Raw genomic sequence first — 20,976 nt, forward strand, 5'->3', positions numbered from 1 at the left:
TATTTTGTAAATATGATTTAAATGAAACAGTATTATTGACGTTACATGGTATTTATTGTCAATTTAAGGTTTATGTACTTCTGTATTTTGTCAACTATAATCTAAATAAACAGTGTATCATTGACATTATATAGCAATTGAGGTTAATATATTAATATATTTCATAAATTACATTGTATAATCAAATATACAGACTAAACCTGATCAATTTGACAGAGTTGTATCAATTCTACTTTTATTTATTTCCTTGTTTTGTTGTACATTTGTATGATTAACCATCTAGGAGATTTAGCTCATCACTTAGTTTCGTACAAGTAACAATAATATTTATACTTGACATGAAGTAGTAGTAGATAATTTGATGATATCTTAGATAAAAAAAAATAAATATAATTTATAGATATTTTCACAACTTATTACACTGCAGTATCCCAGTCAATAAATAATAATACTATTCAGACAAAAGATTACTCTCAAGTTCGGCCATCGACATAAAAAAATGTCAAAGTTAATGATATGAAAATGTAAGTAGATCGGAACCTTTCTAATCCGTTAGGAATATTTGTAATTTAACATGTTAAGTTATGCGCTCTAAATTGTACGATTTTTGACGTTTACGATTTTCTAGAACACTAATTAAGATAATAAGATACAAGTTCATTGTTTTAATTGATGCATGGAATTTAAAAATTGTCATAATTGTATTACATAACATGATTTTCAATCCAAATTAATTATCTATGTGTACACCAGAAATACTGTCTGCAGCACTCATTTCAGGCGACAGGAAAACTTCACAGAAATTAGTCATATAAGCTATACTTAATCAAATCAATATGAATTGATGATGCGATTGAAGTTTTAGAGCATAATCAATTGTTCATTGATAGAATACTAACTACAGTATGTCGCCTCGTGACTCTATGAAATATTCTGTTATAGATATGAATTTTATGGTGTGCTGCAAGCGATATACTTATTAGAATGCAAGCCTGCACAGATGAAGCATATGGAATTAGCTCAAGGGGAATTACATTGCCATTGATAATGACTAGAGTTAAAATTAGACACATTTATTGATTTGAGTAGGATGTAAATAAAATCTGTCATCTTAAATACGGTCACATATTCCTGAAAATAACAGGAGGGCGCGTGATTGTATGCCAATAGTAATATATCTGATATGTTGGTTTGATTTGCGCTCATTTTGAAAATAAGACTATTATATTTGTAATATCTTATTCTTTAATATATATGTTATAACAAGTGTTTGTATAATACCTTAGTCTTGATTTTAATAGAAATTAACGAAAGATTGTATTTAGGCTTGCTTTTTACATTTATTCGTTCAAAATAGTATTATTTGTTTTTTTTAATGTTTTTTACCATATTGAGTCATTTGTGAGAGACCGAGACTAAACGCTGTTTTTAAGGGATACAAACATTAAACTACTTCATTAATATCGCGAGAGTGCTCGACGCAAATTCAAATATTTCGCAATAAATTGTTACATGAATGAATGATTATCAGTAAGAACATCTGATCGTTAATATATTCATCACAACAGTTGTCAAACGCATTCAGAAAAAATCATGAATGGACACACCTTTTTTATTTAAATAAGAATTATTAATGCACTGAATACAGTGATTCTTAAGGAATAGAATTGATAAAAACGCCCTTAAATGAAATTGATATTGATTTAAAAATAAACATAACAAAACAAAGCAAAACCCAACATCAATGTTTATTTCAGTAAAGCACCATAACATTATGTTGTACAAGCTCTTATAAAACATTTCAAATTCTATTAAGGTTTTTATAATAAGTAAATTTGCTAGTCTAATATACACAGAAGTACTCCGTAATAGCCTTATCATAACACACCAAATCGTACCAATTTTGAAAATATTTTTTATAATGTATTGAAACAAATTAGCACATACTGATAGTTTTGACATTTGTGAAGATATAATGGTTATTTTGTATTTGATATTTAATAAATTAATAATAATAATATGCTTGGGTTTTTTTTGTGAGATATTGTTTTATTTAATCTTATCAATGAAAACCTTATCACAATTCCGTATGTTTATCTAATCTAACATGTGTATGTACTTACTGTTTACAAATATGTTTATATGCATAAAAAAGGATATGAAATGTTTATATATTTTAATGTAAAAACGCAAGTGATTGGCATATTAAGAAAATTTGTATTCCTTAAAGTAGACCATTGATATATTTTAGTATTAATACAATTTTCGCAAGCAATTTTAATTAGAAAAATTTAGTTGAGTGGATATCGTGGAAATTTTCATAAATATGTTTATTGTGATTTGTTTGAACATATGACTTTGATTTTTATCAACTATGAAAGTCTTCAATCCATACACATCTCAAGAGGTCGAGGTTTATAGAATACAAGTAATAAATATAAAAAAAAAACTTTGAGGGGATATAAAATGAATAATGTCTTGTTTTTAAGTCGCGATATTATAATATAACATGTCTTTTCATGTAGCTGATAACAAGTTTTGTGAGTTTTAGGGGAAATTGACATTCCATTTGATTCCTCTTGTCAGATAATAAAAAAAAATTAAAGATAAATGTATAGCAATGTTTCTCAAGGTTTTCATAATGTGTTCATCGACTTTATGAAAAGGTAATAAATTTGGTCGTAAAGACTTGAGAGTCTGGGTCCGGATCAGGCCGCTCCGCTCCCGCTTCGACTCTATTACTAGTGTTACCACAACACAGCATCTAACTGCCTGTCATGCTGAAACACTGATTTACGCCAGCTAATGTTTTGCATTATTATTTTTTGCAGACATTCTTCCCTGCTGTTTTGAAAATATGGAAAACATATTCACGTTTCTGTAGTATGTAGGCTGGTCTAACTCGGCTTCATTACCTACTGTGAACACTTTAAATATACGAGTAGTGTAAAACAAGATATTATGGGGCTTATCCTTTTTTTCTCTCTGTCAACTCGATAGTGAATATTTACCTTCATGACTGACTTCAGCTAATGTAAATCATAACACAGGAATATAAATACCTTTGAAGTAATCTTTTGTATTCGTTACGGTTGTCAGTAATTTCCAGGTATTGCCAAAGGAATCCGGACACGTGTGGGTACAATAATCTAAACAACACAAGTTACGTCACAGTATACAGGTAGTGTGCACACACACCACCGCTTCAAGCCTCCAGCCATAGAGCCTCGGTCTCGCTTGAGTAAACCCTGAAGCATCGCTGTCCCATCCATCAACGCAGCGACTTCTCTTGATCTCACATAAATTGGTCCTGATTGGATGAATGCAGTCACGTGATTATTCATGGCCTTTCTAATCTTGTCATTCTCCAGTCGTAATTTAGGTTCATTTATTTTAGATTTATCTGCCGATCGACAGCTAATTTGTGTGCCCCATTGACAAAGCAACACAGTTGTTGAATTATGAATTCCGATAACGACTATACTATATGCAACCTCGATTCACATTCGTACGGGAATGGATATACAAATTCTGAAATACCTGGTACTCTATATGGGTATAATTCTATCAATAACAGATCTATCGATACGGGACAACACTACTACGGAGCGGAAAATCTTGTTCCGCCGGGGATCTCTGGGGTTGACCTATCTCTCGGGACTAGCCAAGGGTTGTCATACCCGGTGAACACCCCCGTGATTCCTAGGGGACCGAGACATGGGTACGAACTTCCCGAACCTCAGCCCCATCCGGGGAATGTGGATCCGTACATGGCTGGACACCATGGATTGACATTGAACGGTGATACTCATTTAGGAGGGGGTGGGGGCCTTAGCCTCTCCCCCGGGCGGACAAGTTACGTTGGTTCGTGTGTTGACACTTTAGGGTCATGTTCTTTGTCGAACATGTACGGGGCAACAATGTCACAACCTAACTCCGGACACATAAAGTCGGAGCCGACGGCCGCTCAAAGCCTTACCAATAAACCTTTTAGGTGGATGCAGATTAAAAGGAACCCAGGAAAAACAGGTAAATATTTCTATTTATGTTACCTATATTGTTACATCTAACTTCCTAACTTATATATCGTTTGACAGTATCGTCCCCTTGTGAACTTATTCTCTGTGTTCGCCTAACAATAACAATACACACGTGTTTTAGGAAAGGTATTTTATGTACACAAACGGCTATATATACTTCATTCAGCCATCATATGCCATGCCTGCGTATAGACAGGTCATGTAGTTATTTTTTCGTTCTAACAAAACACCTTGTGTTCTGTTCCCATACTGATTTGATACCTTTTCCCCACGAAATAGAAGTTAAAGAAAATAATCGTAGTTTTATTTTGCAATAATATAAACTTATTCATAGGATGAAATTTGCTAGAATCTCTCAAACTAACTCACTACATGAACTAATGTCTATAATAAATTATTATATTATTAGAATTATTGACAGTGTTGCATATAATATAAAAAATTATGATTAAAATTATGTTTCTTGACCAGTAACCAAAATTTAAGTCATATTCATAAGTATTGTAAATAATACAACAACATATGTTAGATAAAAATTAATTACCTGATAATCTGTAACAAGTATATTTAACATTAAAATCGATTCAGATTGTACAGTGATCATATTTCTATATTGGCACATGTCAATAAAGATACCATCACCTTTGTAGGATTGTTTACTAAATAACTATTGTCGCGCGTGATTAAGCAGTGTCATATAGTAGGATAATCAGAAGTAAATTGTGTATCAACATTGAATTTTTTCTTAATAAAACATTGAATGCATAACTCGATAATTTATTTCACAGTTAGTATAGCTGATCTCTGATAAGTTCTTTTCATAATTGTGTCGATATAGAAGCACAACATTGCAATGTCCATGACTATTTCCACAACGCACCGGTAAGACCATGTTTGATCGCGAATAACAATACAAAACCGGCAATCTAATTAGCTTTAATCCCCGGACATTTTATTCATCAAATACGTGTGAATCGGAGTGGTGAAATAGGCAATCTAACGGTAGATGCTTGTAATAATTGCTAAAAATTGATTGAAACGTCTTTAAATTAACTGCTGTTGGGAATTTCTATTACATTGAATGGGACACTTCAGCACGTGGTACGATCGGTATAATTTGACGGCTTTAAGATGCCGGACACCGATTTGCGCTTTGTTGACAGAAGGCCACAATATGGTCGGCGTATTTCAAAAGCTCTAGAAACGAAAACTTCTCAGGTATCTATACATGTCTGTCTAAGGATCGAGACAGGTTCTGCCTGTGGGCCTAAAAAATCTCAATTTAATCTCTAATAAGATCAATTTTAAATAGCGTTTCATATTCATCTGAAAAAACACTTGTCGCAATTTTTGTATAGGTGTGGGTTAGGTATATATCTACAAGCTTTCAAGACATTATTGTTAGGGAGAAAATACAATTTGTAATATGTGTTGAGATTTCTATTACATATAGGAATGTAAAGTCATTTTAAAAGTAAACGGGTTATGTGCCATTTTATGAATTTTTCAAAGATATACGATTTCTCATTTCACTATTCTTTTCAATAGAAATAAAGATTTTAACTTATCACAGAATGAAAACATGAAGTGAAAAATTCCATGTCCTGTTTCTGATACATTACTCCTGACTTTAATAGGTTTACAAAACACACCCAAAACAGCCGTGCGTTATACAAAAATAAAATATCTTCCACCTTGTAAAATCTAAATATATTTCACATACATTTACCATAACATGTACTAAAATGTATTTAAATAAATTGCCAATATATGTAACATTATATGATAATATATTGCCTCGACAAATGCGTTCATAGTTTTGATTTTATACAATACTTACTCTCCAAACTTATAGTTAGAAGTTGATTGTATATTTTTGCCAGCCTATATGAAGTAAAATATACTTTTGTATCCTAAACGTTCATAAATGTACAGCATTGTTTCACATTTCGTGAAAATTCGAAATAAGAAAAAATGTTGTCATATTATTCTAACGCTGGTGTATCTGACTTGTTGGCAGCTTGTAAATGTTGATGATATCTCCATATGCATGTGTGCTAATATTGACATTTATAAGGATTCAGTCTTATAAACTGAGTTAACATAATATCAAAAATTTTGAATAAAACAGCACTGGTAGACATCTTATAAAACGCCACGAATCATAAGTTATTCAAAATGAGATTTATTTTGTAGTTAAAAGTGCAGAAAAATTTGTTGCCTTTGAAATATAATATAAATATCATACACATTTCTCAAATACTAAACTAAATGCTAATTATCCTTTCCCAGATAATGCCATTTATCTGGCAATTTTAGAAATAATTTAAACATTTCTGTTTATGACACAAAGAACTTATTAAGATATACTTTCTAGATTACCATAGTTATAAAACTATGGGTAATGGACACTTGGGCGAGAAAATAAAGGTTAGTTTTTCATAATATATTTCCGTTTTCTTCCAATAAACATTTTTATATCTTTGTTTAACACAAATCACAGCTGTGACCTGAATTATATCTTATTTTTGGGGTTTTCATATTAAGATTGAACTAGTTTTAGGATTATAATATCTTGACTTCATTTCCAAAAGGAGCTATATAGCTATCACAACAGTCACTCCAGACTTTACATAAGTGTCTAGGGATATGCATTAAGACTGATTTCGAACAGTAACTGGGCGACCGGTCAGACTTTTACTCTTATAATAATATTTGTTCAAACATTTGCAAATGTATGTGTGTGAAGTGCACAAGTCTGCGCTATGTCTAACCCATTAGGCTTATCCGACATAACATTATCTACAACACAAGAGATGGTGTTTGCTTCCCTCCTTCACCCAGGAGACATTCACTACGGACGAGAGACAGTCAATCTTTTTTGTCAACTGTACTAAGATGTTGAGGTCGACCTGGGTATGTTTGGTACCAGTATAGCTGGTATCCCCAACACACGTGCCCTGTCCATACCACCCCAATCTCGCGTCATAGGAACAGGGAGTCCATGTTGACACTCGGGCGGGTGGATATGTTTGTCCTCTCGCCAGCTATTACAGACCCGTGCTTCTAATCCTGTTAAACAGTCTGCCATCCTTGTTGGGTTGATTTTAAAATTTACTTTGCCATTATCATTATGAATTGAGGATCTTTTGTAAATTAGAAAAATAAACGTACTTGAGGTTTAGTGGACTTCAGTGCCTATTGACTTAACGTCGACTGTCCACGGTCTCAAACATGCATATTGCTCGGTAAATATGAAATAAATGTATTATTAGTATTACATCATAGACGGACGACTGTTGTATTCATAGTGAATTATCAACATTAATACACAGGAGTTCTGGTTATGATTTTATGAACCATCTAATACTGAAATACGTTTGTTAAATTATATATCATTATAAATTATATCCATATATATAAATATCAAGGTTTCATGGTGTTTTAATTAGGTGTATATTAGTTTTTGTAAATAAAATATTTCAATTACCCTCGCCAATCCAAGCTGCTACTTATCAATAACTCTATTTCATAACAATACTATAAATTAAATAGTAAATGCACTTGAATTCAGCTCGGATAACCTTTCGATTGATAACTCATGCTTTATTCTTGGTGCATGCAACATGTCGTTTCTCCTGAAGCACCCGTCGTACTTTGAAATAACACAAGACGTAAAATCAATTTAGTCCTCAGTTAACGACCCTTAAATCCCTTTTCCCAACGTCTGTACGGCAGTAAGTGAGAGGGAAAGTGACACCAGATACAAAATCCCTCCTTAAATCCCTATTGTTAGCTCCTTTCTGCCTAAACAAGGTGAATAGCCCCAGCAATAACACTCCAGAACGTCTAAATGTCCCCACACAAAACACCATGAAATGTCAATTTCACTTGCACGTGTAGTTGTGCCATGTCTTTACTGGTTCATATCTTAAGGAAATTGCAATACATTGGGAAAGTTTTATATGTATTTACTACTGTTGTAATATTTTGATATATTCAGCTTATAATATTATGAATGATATATACGTTGTTTCATTTAAATGTTAGTGATTTATGATAGGGAGTAATTATGTTTAAATGATAGCAGAACATTATCTAGTGTCGGGTGGAATTTTAAAGCGTCGTCATTGCGTTGTTCAAGAAAATATAGAGCATAAAAAAATGATACGAAAATTAAATTTAAACGTGTTGGATATTCTTAACACAAATAGAGGTTTCAATTATATACTTTAATGTTTTAATGTTAATTTCAAGAATAAAACGATTTCTCTGTCCTACCATATACATGTATATGTCAACACAAACTTCCAGACAAGAAATTATTGCCACTAATGCATTCATAGTTAGTTAGACCTTCGATCCGAAGGAAACATTTTGACTTTGCCTACAGAAGTGCCGTCTTGAGAATACTGGCAATAGATGGATCATTAATCACTCAGGATTCCAATTGTCAAAGGACGAGCTCGGCCATATTTTTGTTTTCTGAGATTCGCGTGAAAATACAGCGTCCAGCATCCGTAGCGGGATTTCCATGCGAGACTGGGGGAAACCGCAACAAACCTAATTCCACATAAAATAATGATAAAATCAGCGTAAAGCGAAAAATTGACGGATAAAAATTTGTGAGTGAACTAACCGGAAATGTAAACAAAGTAGAAAAAGAAACGTTGCTATCGTCATTTTAGTATGTCTCTTTTATCGATATTTTTTCTTGAATGACAGTAGGTTAATGGAAAGATGTGTTGCTAGAAGAAGCTCGAATGGGTGTCGGTTTACTGTTAGGAGCCGTCGGCTCCTCATTATCGTAGTTAATGAGAAAATAAAGAAGGACAAAAGAACAGCTGGCTGTTTCTAAATAATGGAAATTGATTAGAAAAACATTGAATTCTATTGCAGAGTATCATGTTTGCTAAATTTTCAATTACAAGTATTAGTACGCTATGCACTTCAGTTGTAGTAATATTAAATTAGAATGTTTTTTTCAGAGCAATATTTTTTGCTTTATATGTAAGATATGGAATTTCAATATTTTTAAAGAATATGATTTTAGGTATGGTATTTACATTTTTTATACTGTATAATTAAATTAGTCCTTTGATCAAGATTTCTTCTTCAAATATTATGATATTGTGTGCAATAATACGCTATGATCTATAGAATTCGTTTGAACATAAATTAGAACAATATTTATATTTTATTCCAAAGACGTTTTTATAACTTAACCATAGGCGATGAAATATTGTGCAAAGTCTGAACCCTATGATTATAAGACAAACTTCCGTATACAAACTAGCCAGAGGATATTGTTGTAAATATGTCGTTGTATTATAAAACCATCATCTTCGCCTAATCGTCGATAATCGCGACTGTATTATCTGAACATCTCTGCCTCTGGCTATATATTAGAGGGTATATATAACATATATGACGTGCGTTAATCGCTAACCGAACACTGCTATACAATTGTATCATTGTACTAAGATTTAACCTGTCACAGTGCTAAACTGTTGCACCATTTTGTGTAATTTACAGTTAAGGCCAGAAGTACTGTTCTCCGCAGGTTTTCACCCAAAACATTCAAAATTTGATTAATACCACAGTATTTACAATAAAATGATAAAATACATCAACTTATTTCATACACTATTTTATTCGTAAAAATAGAGTACATTTATAATAAAATAATTATGTGAATAGGGATTTAGTTGCAAGTTAATAGCTTATGTAAAAACATTTCCTTATTGGCCGAACATCTTAAATTCTGCATTCATTCTAAAATAAATTATGTCTCACCATGTAAAGTTTTCACTTTAAATAGGAAAACCAAAATGATGTTATTTCTTTCATGAGTTTTGTTTAAAATATATTTGTATCAAACATGTTCAACAATCCATTTGTTATCTTAATAATGACACATTGTTATGCTATATCTTCTTTCTCTTGATTATCCATACCTTTTTTTAATTAGCCTGGTGTATATAAAAGAAAAACTAAATTGTTTTTAATTTTGCTTTCTAATAAATATAAGAAAATTAAGAAGCGAAAATCTGAAATATTTTATATTTTTCTTAATATTACTTTCAAGAAAACCACATTTTTAATTCTACACAAACCCATATGAAATTTTTCACAAACCCATATGAAATTTTACAAACCCATATGAAATTTTTCACAAACCCGTATGAAATTTTACACGAACCCATATGAAATTTGAACTTTTCATTAAAGCAATCTATATAAAACAATATTAGCAGCGATTAATGTGATACACATCTACATATTCCACGTTATTCGGAATTTCCATTTTATTGTTAAAAGTACTGAAATCATTTGAGCATTTTAAATATTTTTATATTCTATTTTTTTTAAATATTATACTTTTGTTCCTTTTTCAACTTGTGGAATTCATAAATAAGATTATATCCCATTACAAATTACTAGTGAACAAATGCACATAACGGAACGTTTAGGAAAAAGTTTGATATTTAACGCCACCCAGATATATTTGAGTTGATTAGCAGTTTTGTACATATTGATTTTCTCATCCTTTAACAGTTCAGAACATTGTTACATCTTTAAAGTATATCTACAATGTAATGCTATTATGTCAATGACTTACTTTATAGATTGTCCATGTGTAATATTTTGTATGAAACATTTTATCTAGCCATAAATTATGGGGTTTTTTCTGTTTTGTCTGAAACCTAATAGCCAGCGCAGTAAAAAGAAACTCACACAATAATCAAACAATTACATTTTCGTTCTAAAGTATTGAAGCGTTTAATTTAAAACTGGATATGAACAATTTTTAAACAACATAATATTTCATTGCAATTGCTATGATTTAGAATAACGTTGTTTTTTTATCAATTTTCCATCGTTGTACATAATAAGAAACATGACTCTCTCTGTTCGCATATATTTTTGTTAAAAATATATGTGTTTTGTTTTTCAACAAGATGGGCCTAAAAACATGAACGTAAAACGAAACAAAATGTGTCCTAATCAACGGAAATGTTTGTTACAATTATGATATATTTTCATTCTTAAATTAAGGCATTGTTTCCAATGACATCAACACGATATTAAATAACAATAGATGAACACTCAGGGTAATGCTCTTTACTGTTAATGGTGATGGATTTTGGAGGAGAATAAAGATCTCTGTAGTTCGTTATGAAATCGTATGTTTACACTGGACTAATAAATTGGTTCTCATATCAATCACATACGAAATATCTCAATGAGAACCATCAAAGCATTCCACACAACTAGTGTCTAATATTTGGATATGCATATTCCATCATGTTCACAACATCTTAATACAGAGCGTGGAGAGGTACCATGTGTTTAACTCTGCTCATTCCTCGTGTCACGATGACTTCTCCAAGACTTGAAGTATGCTTGGATCCCTAGCCCCGGACCTCGGTCATCCATCAACTTCTTCGTTGGTCAGTCTTTTGCCTGAAGTGTATAAACTTCACGTTAATGATGCCGATATCATCTGATATCATAGTAAAAAACAAACTAATTATTTCTTTTCGCAATCGTTTATGATAATGATTTCCTCGGTATTTTAACATTTGGGAATTATTTATATAAATAATGAAGTCTAATCTAATATATATAGATATGGATTCCTGGACAGAACTGAGAAAATAATACAATTGATAACTTATAAATATATATAGATATAGGTGCAATTATTTTAAAATCATTTTACCTCAAATTGATTTTAATTTGTCGCATGTGTTCGGATATTATCGTTAACCTTCAAAAAAGTATAATTTTACATGGGTTATAAGTATTTATACGTCTTAAATTTATTTTCAATAGCGTTAATAATAAGTAAGCAAACTATTATGGTATCTTACAAAATATGCATTGGTTATTACATATTTTTAAGAATTCGTTTCTTCCATAATTATAGATAAGGCTTGGGATTGGTTCAACTTAATTGCACAAACAACATAGTTTACATGCTTGATTATGTACAAAGCATTTCAGCATTAAACAAAAACCGTCGCTATTTTTGCGCTTGTGGAATTACAAACGCATCGCGATATACGGATTTCTCGTGTTCTTATCTCACGAGACACGTGACCTCTTGAATTTACATATATATATTGGAATTATGTAACATGGATTGTAGGGTAGTACACAAAGCGGCACCGGGTCTGTGGCTAATTTTCTTCTCCGTATGATGCTAGAGCTTTAAACTATAGTAACCACCTCCGTAACATCTACTTCCTTTCAAGCCTCTTTTCGCCCTAATCCTTGGAATTATTCTGGAGTGCGCTCGAGTTCCATTAAGCATGATTTATGGGGTTTCCTATATACAAAATCTATCACTTAAGAAAAAGTTTTAACAGTGATCAACAACTGTGAAATTTACGAAAAAGACTGTAGTGACATATTTTAATCAGGGCATATGTACAACTTACCACGATAAGGCTAGGTTTATGACTTTCCTTTCAGTAGTATGTAATAAAGAAAAGACTGCTGGCTTTACCGTGAAGTTAATCACATTTAATAGTTGGCAAACAGATGCGACCACTTCAATCTCCGTTAAACATATTCTTTCGTTTAATGGCAGGTAACACAAGCTACTAGACATACATAAAAGCTATGTAAAGCATTACAGTTAATGTCATATGGTGTTGGATATGAGGCAGGAATGCAACGTTAAGTTATATTGCATGTGCAGTAACAGAATTTGTTAATGACTTTTTCGCTATTCAAATCATTCTATTAACATATATTACCCAAACTATCCAATACGAATCCCATTTCTACAATTGCGTTACAGTTAATCAACTTAAAAACAGCCAGTTTAGTCTGGATTTTGTTGACTTCTACTTGTTAATGAATTATTTATGTTCACATAAAAATTAAATAATGATATAGACTTAATGTGTATTCTCTGCAATGTATTTGTGAAGGTTATATCTAAATAATTCAAAATAGCTTTAAATTTCATTGGCTTACGTTAATCGTTACACAGAGTGAAATGACGTCACTGGTTGTAACAGCGTATTTAATTGACTGATAGAACGGCATAAGGATATCTTAGGATGTATCTTTTTTTTATATTAACAATAATAACTCAAAAATCATATTGTACTCTGCTCTGGTTTTTTATTTTAAATTTCCATAAAGGTGTATTCGGGTAAATTCCTTTATGCATATTACTGTAATTAGGGTCTTATATTTAAAATTCAAAACCTTTAACTTGTTGCAATTGTTTATGTTTAATGTTTGTTGAAACAGTCATAGGAAAATGGCTATGAAAGTAATTAAGGAATACCGTTTTGTGAATGGTTTAAAAAGTAAATTTTTAAAAATCAAACATTCCTCTTTCAAAAATGTGTACAGACGTAACATAATGCTGGTTGCCACTGTACGCTTTGAAGGTGGAATATGTTTTATTATGAAAATAATAGTGTCGACATTTTCACAGCGAGGTTATCCGTATCGTTCGTCAGGGCTTACGTGCTGCAACTAACATTCAAATGCAATCTCTGCATTATACTTCTAAGCATATGTAATTTGCAACTTGTAATTTTGTTACTTTCATTGCCTTACTCCAAATACAAAAAGATAATGTTGCTACTTAATTCAATCCTACAACATTACAGTTCACTGATGGAGCGCTTATCTGTACTGAGTTAATGTTAACGCTACTAATCTTCTCTTCTCTGCCATTGTGTACTATTTACATTTGCAGGCGATGCTACTATGTGACGTACCAATCTGTTGGTTCATTTTTTTCGAATTTAAGATACTATCCCTTGTAAAGTATTTGGCAATACTATCATTATGTTGTAACGTAGTTAGCACCAGCTACAAGGAGATTTCAGTATGATAGTCCAGGTTGAATACACTTCAGTGAGATAGTACTATAAAACGGGTGAAAGTTCCAATATCACAACGAGACCACGAACGTACCACAGTCCTCCAAAACACGCATGCAATCAACACACTAAACAATGCATGTAGTGGGAAATAAATGACCTTAGCTATTAATAGGACGTGAATCAAAATCCACACACCAAGCATTGATTATAAGGAGATAAGAAGCTAAGAAGATAAGAGAAAAGATAAAGTAAAGGAATGAAATATATATGTATTAAGACGTCACAACACTATACTGTTGGAAATAACAAAATAAATAGATCAAATACACCTTTTAGTATCACTTCATTACACTGGTGTCGATATACCACATACATTAACAAGTAAAATTTGTTTTGGCCTATGCTCACTTATATCCTTTTCAGGTATACATATATATAATGGTGATCCGTGTTAGATATAATTTCTTCTACAATAACGTACGATGATTTAACAAAATATGAATTTAAAGAATATTTAAATGATTTTGTTTCAAAGTTATGCCAACATTTTGTAGTATAAGTTGTGAAAGTTTCAGCAGTTTGGCGGCTTGCTAGAACTTACCTATTTTAGAATGTTTCATATATATCTTCATCAAAAGTTCCTATAAAACAATGATGGAAATTAAAAATTTTCCTAAAACTGCAGAATTTTGAAAATGTTTTAACCAAAAAAATATAAGAATGTAATCACAACATCACAATATAGCTTACTATTCTATGAAATCACTTTCTAACAAAGATATATTAATTTAAATCACAATATAACAGTACAATACAACCAGGGCACCATACATGTTTTGCTGCGTTTGATGTCTTCATCACTAGTCTTAGCGAATACATATGGTCTACTCTCTAATCTCTAATTCTTTTGATCTTCTTTTCAGAAGAAATGATCGTAATTAATTCTTCTTACATGTTCTGACAGCTTGATATGCAGTATAATTATTATGATAGTAATACATTCAAAACTGTCTTCTCCGATCACTTTTACTCAGGATGAAAGTGACTTGCGTGAAAACAGTAGTGCAGTTTTTCCTTGTATATGTAATATAAATTACATGTATATATACAGTATCAATGGACAGACTTTAATAGCATTGTCAATCAAATGTTAAATTTTGATCTCATTCATTTTGTCATTTGTCAATTTTGGCCTTGCATTACGATCGCGGGCACATGCTTATATAAGGTATAAAACCCGGTGGCGTACGGATCGCCCTTAATGTGTTGTCCTTACATAGATATGCCTCCACTCATGTAGTACTACATTATGTTAACATAGGTTTTCACTCAGTCTGAACAGGACCTACCACCCACCACTCCACAAAACTTAGTCCCCACAACAAAGATTTTATATTACCCTACTACCACTAGGATGAGTCACTTTTACGGTCCACCTTTATCCTTTCCACTATTGTTTCACGAGGACGCAAATCATGCTTATTATGTTTATGTTATGTTTATGGTAGTTTTATGACTTATTGGTAGGTAAAATTTCTTCTGATCTCTCTATAGCGAGTCTCTAGTGTTCCATATAGTCAGTCAATGTGTTGCTTTGTTATCTAGGCTTAGACAGAAAATAAAACTGTTCAACCTCACGTTTGAAGTTTAATTAATGAAACAGAAGATGATCAAGGTGAAAGTGTTTAATGTTTATATAAGGAGTAGAGCGTTATCTGTATATTTATATCTGTAAAAATATCACCAGGTAGAAATGTCAGCGACCATGTGTAGTCTGATCATTGACCTTGGTCCGAGATAAGCATTTGTGTTTCGTGATTTCTCAAGATAGAAAAAATCAGTTATGCTGTCTTGTGACTGCTTGTAAAATGTTGGGGTTTTTTGTTGTTCATAAAACCATTAATCATATATCTGGGTTTTTTTCTGTTCCTTTCATTTTACTATAATCTACAATTGTAGAAATCACCCAATACATGTACCAATACTATTGGTTATTGTTTATTTTGTAGGATTAAACCACTAATGTAGTATTTAAAAATATCATTAATATTACATAAACATGTAACTATTACTAAAGAGACAGAAAAAAAGCGAAATCAACTTTTAAAAAAATATGACGCAGCTTATTTAAACCGTATGACGTCAGTGGCATGTGAAAGTATGTAAATTGCCATTATGACGTAAATGCTTAATTGTATTTCATAAAAGAAACACTAAGTAATTTTAGTCGCATATATCAATTAACATACTTAGATCTAAAGGTCTTTATTAAACATTATCAAAATTACCAACTAATTCACGTTTAAAATAGCAAACGAGTTCACGCTTTAATTATCAACTAATTAATATCTAAAATAACCAATTTATTCACATTTCACCAACTAATTAAGAAATAAAGTCACCAACTAATTAAGATTTAAAGTCACCAACGAATTCACATTAAACTCATCAACTGATTAAAATTTAAAATAACCAACTAATTCCCATATAAAATGAACACAGATATAGCCTCGAATTGATGAAATGATAAAGCTTCTTTTGTAATGTTCTCAAAGCAAGCAATATGATTTAGTCCTTTACGTACGTATTAATTGAAAACAAATAAATCATCGAATGTCATTGAGGATCTTCATTGATCTACACTGTACGTCAATCAGTTCAGGAAATTACATAGACATGAACTGTTTTTAATAAATGGATTTAATCAAATTCAGGATAATACATATATTAAAGTCAAACTTAAAAACAATGAGAGAATCGATCTGTGTATATGTTGTTGAATGACATTACAAAAATAGCATAGCTGCAGTTTCAGATTACTTTTCTAGATCGCTGACATCAGATTGGTGTAAATAACATTTTAGTCCATCTCTGGAGTCTTCTTTTATTATTTTCATTTAAGTACAAGTTTTGTTGTCTTAATATTTTTCTTTTTATCACACCTGTATAAAACTCGTAAAATCATGTTACACACTATTGATGAACAGGTAAAGACGATGGTGGGGTCATGGGGGTCGATGGCTTCTGATTATTCGTTTGATCTGATGAAATGTGATTCACAACTCTTAACTACATACCGATCATTTTCTTAAGCTAACATAATATCACTAAATCTATCTTACATATCGCCTATACCTATAGCAATGTCTGTATAAACCTGACGTCATAGCTCGCGCTTCGGAAGATAGCAGACGACGAACATTTCACCTGTCAATCGGGGAACCCGGAAATATTTGGTCTCTGGTATGACTGAGTGTTTGTTGCTACTTGAGGTGACAGGTGGGCCGCCTCTCCTAATCTCCGATAGGGGTCAGTTCAGTCCAGATTATTGAACTCGATATCCAAACTATAAACATATGGTCAGCCAGCGTACACAGTATACCGCCACCATCACCATAACAAAAATACAAATCAGACAAAATTAAATAATAACAAAGATTTCTTGGTGGCAAAAGAAAAATTTAACACTGATTACTTACATAATAAAAGAAAAAATTAAGAAAGATATTTAAGATGATAATATAAATGAAAAAGTAACAAAGATTTCTTACATAATAAAAGAAAAAAATAACAAAGATTTCTAAGATGATCAATGAAAAAGTAACAAAGATTTCTCCTCTAATAAAAAAAATAGTTTTGTATCATCAGGTTGCTTTAAGACTAATCGATTTCAGTACATTTTATGGTCACGTTGTTATTTTCATAAAATCATGTTTATATTGTTTACATGATCCATGGGAATTAATAATAGAAACAAAAAACTCCTTTTATTCTTTTTTTTGAATTTGACAAAAAATCAACGTTGAAATTTTCACAGACACTTTATCAATATAATCCCGAATATTTGAGTGACGTTAATAATCAACCTATTCTTATTTATATCGATCAATGACAACTGTAAAACGCATGTCATATCATTGATTAAGATAGGTTTCAATTAAAATCATCTATGGAGTTTAATGCACATTCAAATTATTTCGTGTTATTTACAAAATGCAGCGGCATGACGAGAAACATAAGGCATATTCTGTTGAGTCGTGACACATGTTGAAGACTTCATACACACCAGACTCTAGCTTGTAACATCTCTTAAGTACTAAAGGAGCTTTGTGTTTATTGCATAAACCAGATTACCCATACTTCTGTGTACTAATGTTCCTTGTCTTTAATTGACGGGTTTTACGTACTTCTAACGACCTTTTAAACAAGATAACATGGATACAAATACAATGATTACGCATTAAAATGGAACTTTTCTTGTTCTGAACCTTCGCAGACTTGTGTGTCCTAGAAACATTTATAACGGTGGGCTAGACTAGGGTAGAACGTAGATGATATATGTCGACACACAGTAGGCAAATGCGCATTCGCACCAGCGATATATAAACAATAAATTAAAGTGTCTACCTTCAACACGAGATGCACGTGCATTATTTGTTTATTGCCTTACTTAATGCACGCACGACGGGTACTTTGATGTCTACGTAACTCTCCTCGAGTCTTGGAGATGTCATACAAAAATACGCGAGAAGAGACCCATAATTTATTATGTTATTCGAGGATGAATTGTTTCCATACCTAAGAAGACACATAAATATATTTCAACTCTGCATGGTCTAAATTCATGCTATTATCTCAATATGATTTATGTCTTCCTCATTGTAAGTTATAGTTATGCAAGTAAACATAAATATTACTGTTTCACTATCGACGAAATGTAAATATTATAAATGTTTTTTTGGTTTACGTAGATATACAGTAATAATAACTATGCCATTGAACCCTCAATTAAGCAATATGCAGCAAGATTACAATTAAATCTCACAATTTTAGCGTAATCGTGCATTTTGTGTTGATGTAAAAACTATGAACATTACATTTAGATACTTCAATAATGTAGATAGTACAGAATAAACATTTTAAACGCATTTCCAATTAATAATTGTTTGATAAATGTAGTGAGGTTATAATCAATTCTCACAGTTTTAGCGTAATCGTGCATTTCTTGATGATGAACAAACTATGAGCATTACATTTAGATAGTTCAATAATGTAAATAGCATATAATACACATTTCAAATGCAATTCCGATAGATAATTGTTTGATAAATGTAGTTATTATCAATTCTCACAGTTTTAGCGTAATCGTACATTTCTTGATGATGAACAAACTATGAACATTACATGAAAATACATCAGTAATGTAGATAACACACAATACACATTTCAAATACAATTCCTATTGATAATCGTTTCCATGAGGACAAGCAGTAGATCGGTGTAGTGGTAGGCTGTCTTGCGTTGATAGTAATCGTCTTTGTCAAGTGAAGTGATAGATGGCGCTATTTACTCTAACAGACGTGCTTTACAAGATTGTAACCACTGGGAAATTGTCAGTGCCAATTCTGGTAATTTTTTGAAGATTTACTAATATTGTGTTTAATTTACAACCGTAATTTTATTTGGGAGCTTTTTAACCATAGTGGGGATCTTGTATTCTTTAACGCTGAAAATGTGACACGCCATGTCAATTTCCATACAAGAACAGACCCTGGTATGTTCCACAGATTGCGTGTAAACGAATCCAGTGAACTGGTCTTCAATCATAATGCTTCGTATTTTTCAAATGCCAGCACTGCCATAGACTGTTCGACCAAAGAAATAAAATAATACGCTTTAAGCCAAGTGAAATGATTTGACAATAAAACACATACGGTTTAGACATCAAGGTTTCTTAAACGAAAACACTTCCTTCTGGACGTCTGCAGTTCTGGGAGCTGTAGGAACAGTGCTTCATAATGACAATATCGTTCCTGACGTTTCCAGTATTGTTTGCAGGAGGCATATAGCAGAATATAACATGTATAATGATTTCTTTATGATTGTGACATATGTGAATTAATAATGCTCGAGCGTTCAGCGGAATCATTAAGGCTCGTGCGCACGTGCAATAAAATTAAGGTCACTGATATCATACAAAGTCAACACGATTAACATTGAAATCGATCAGATTTCCTGCCGCTCTAATCGTTGTTCCTCTATAGTACGCGGCTGCCGGATAATGTTTCCAAAGAAAATACTTTTTATTAGCTGGTACTGTGTATTCTTTAAGCATGTATTGTTATAACAGGAAGGTGAGGTATGTCTCGCGATAAGTTTACAGGTTGATTAGCAAAAGACTTAATTAAAACACGCACGGAGGAAATCTAATTGTTTACGCTCGGCAGATCTGCGTTGACCACTTGCTAATCTCTAGCTGCGTTTTTCGAATTAGTTATTTAATATCCAATTCCATTCATTTTATAAATTAGATATTCTAAAGAACTAAAGTAATTTACAAGTTAGAATGAACTTATTTTCATGCAGTGTATTATGCGTCTGAATCTTACGAATGCTTTGAAATCACAATATTTGTCTTGTGAAACAGTACTTCATATCATCGCTACGAAATGTCAAAAGCATGATCATGAATCATCACCCAACACAGATATTTCCAAAGTCATTCCTCAATAACTAAAATCATTTTGCTAGAATTTCCAAGCGAAAAGACCTCCACAACACGCAAACCGGCATGCTACTTCCGCCCTTTTACCGTTTCCGCAGACAAAGTTGTTACGACAGGAAGATATAGTTCTGATTCCCGCTAAGTGAGAAGACGGTGATTATGGTTCCCGTACGCGCTTGTCCGCATGATGGATGGCCTTCCGAGGCGCGCATCTATGAGCTGTCAGTTCACCCACAGTAATTTTGTGAGCATTCAAAGACACGGTGAGGAGTGTCAATCTATACACAATGTGGGATGTAAAGAAATGTTTCACTTCTTTCTGTCCAGCCATTTGAAGGTCTTCTTCTATTAAACTATTTAATTTCAACTAAAAACGGGGTACACTGCAGCTCCCTAAGCACGCTCTTTGGTTAGAGGGATAGGATAATTTCGTGATAGGTACACTTAAGAATGCAGATGCTTCAAATTGTCAATCACAAACAAGGTACTATCAAATTTAGCCTGGAGCTCAAACCTGCAGGGTAGTAACGCGAGAGTTGATGATAGACATAGTAACGCGAGAGTTGATGAT

The 20,976-nt window shown here is 32.2% G+C and overlaps 1 protein-coding gene across 1 annotated transcript in view; it reads left to right on the forward strand.

Annotated features, from left to right (window-relative positions):
- The first annotated feature begins 3,422 nt into the window (after positions 1 to 3,422).
- LOC138321847 (homeobox protein Hox-A1-like) overlaps positions 3,423 to 20,976 on the forward strand; it is a 30,921-nt gene continuing 13,367 nt past the window's right edge. Inside the window, exon 1 of the mRNA XM_069265843.1 lies at positions 3,423 to 4,029. Within this exon, the coding sequence (XP_069121944.1) occupies positions 3,462 to 4,029 (568 nt within the window). The 5' untranslated portion in view covers positions 3,423 to 3,461. The remainder of the gene's footprint in view (positions 4,030 to 20,976) is intronic.

The sequence above is a fragment of the Argopecten irradians genome, chromosome 4 (assembly GCF_041381155.1).
Source record: "Argopecten irradians isolate NY chromosome 4, Ai_NY, whole genome shotgun sequence".
NCBI classification, from domain to species: domain Eukaryota; kingdom Metazoa; phylum Mollusca; class Bivalvia; order Pectinida; family Pectinidae; genus Argopecten; species Argopecten irradians.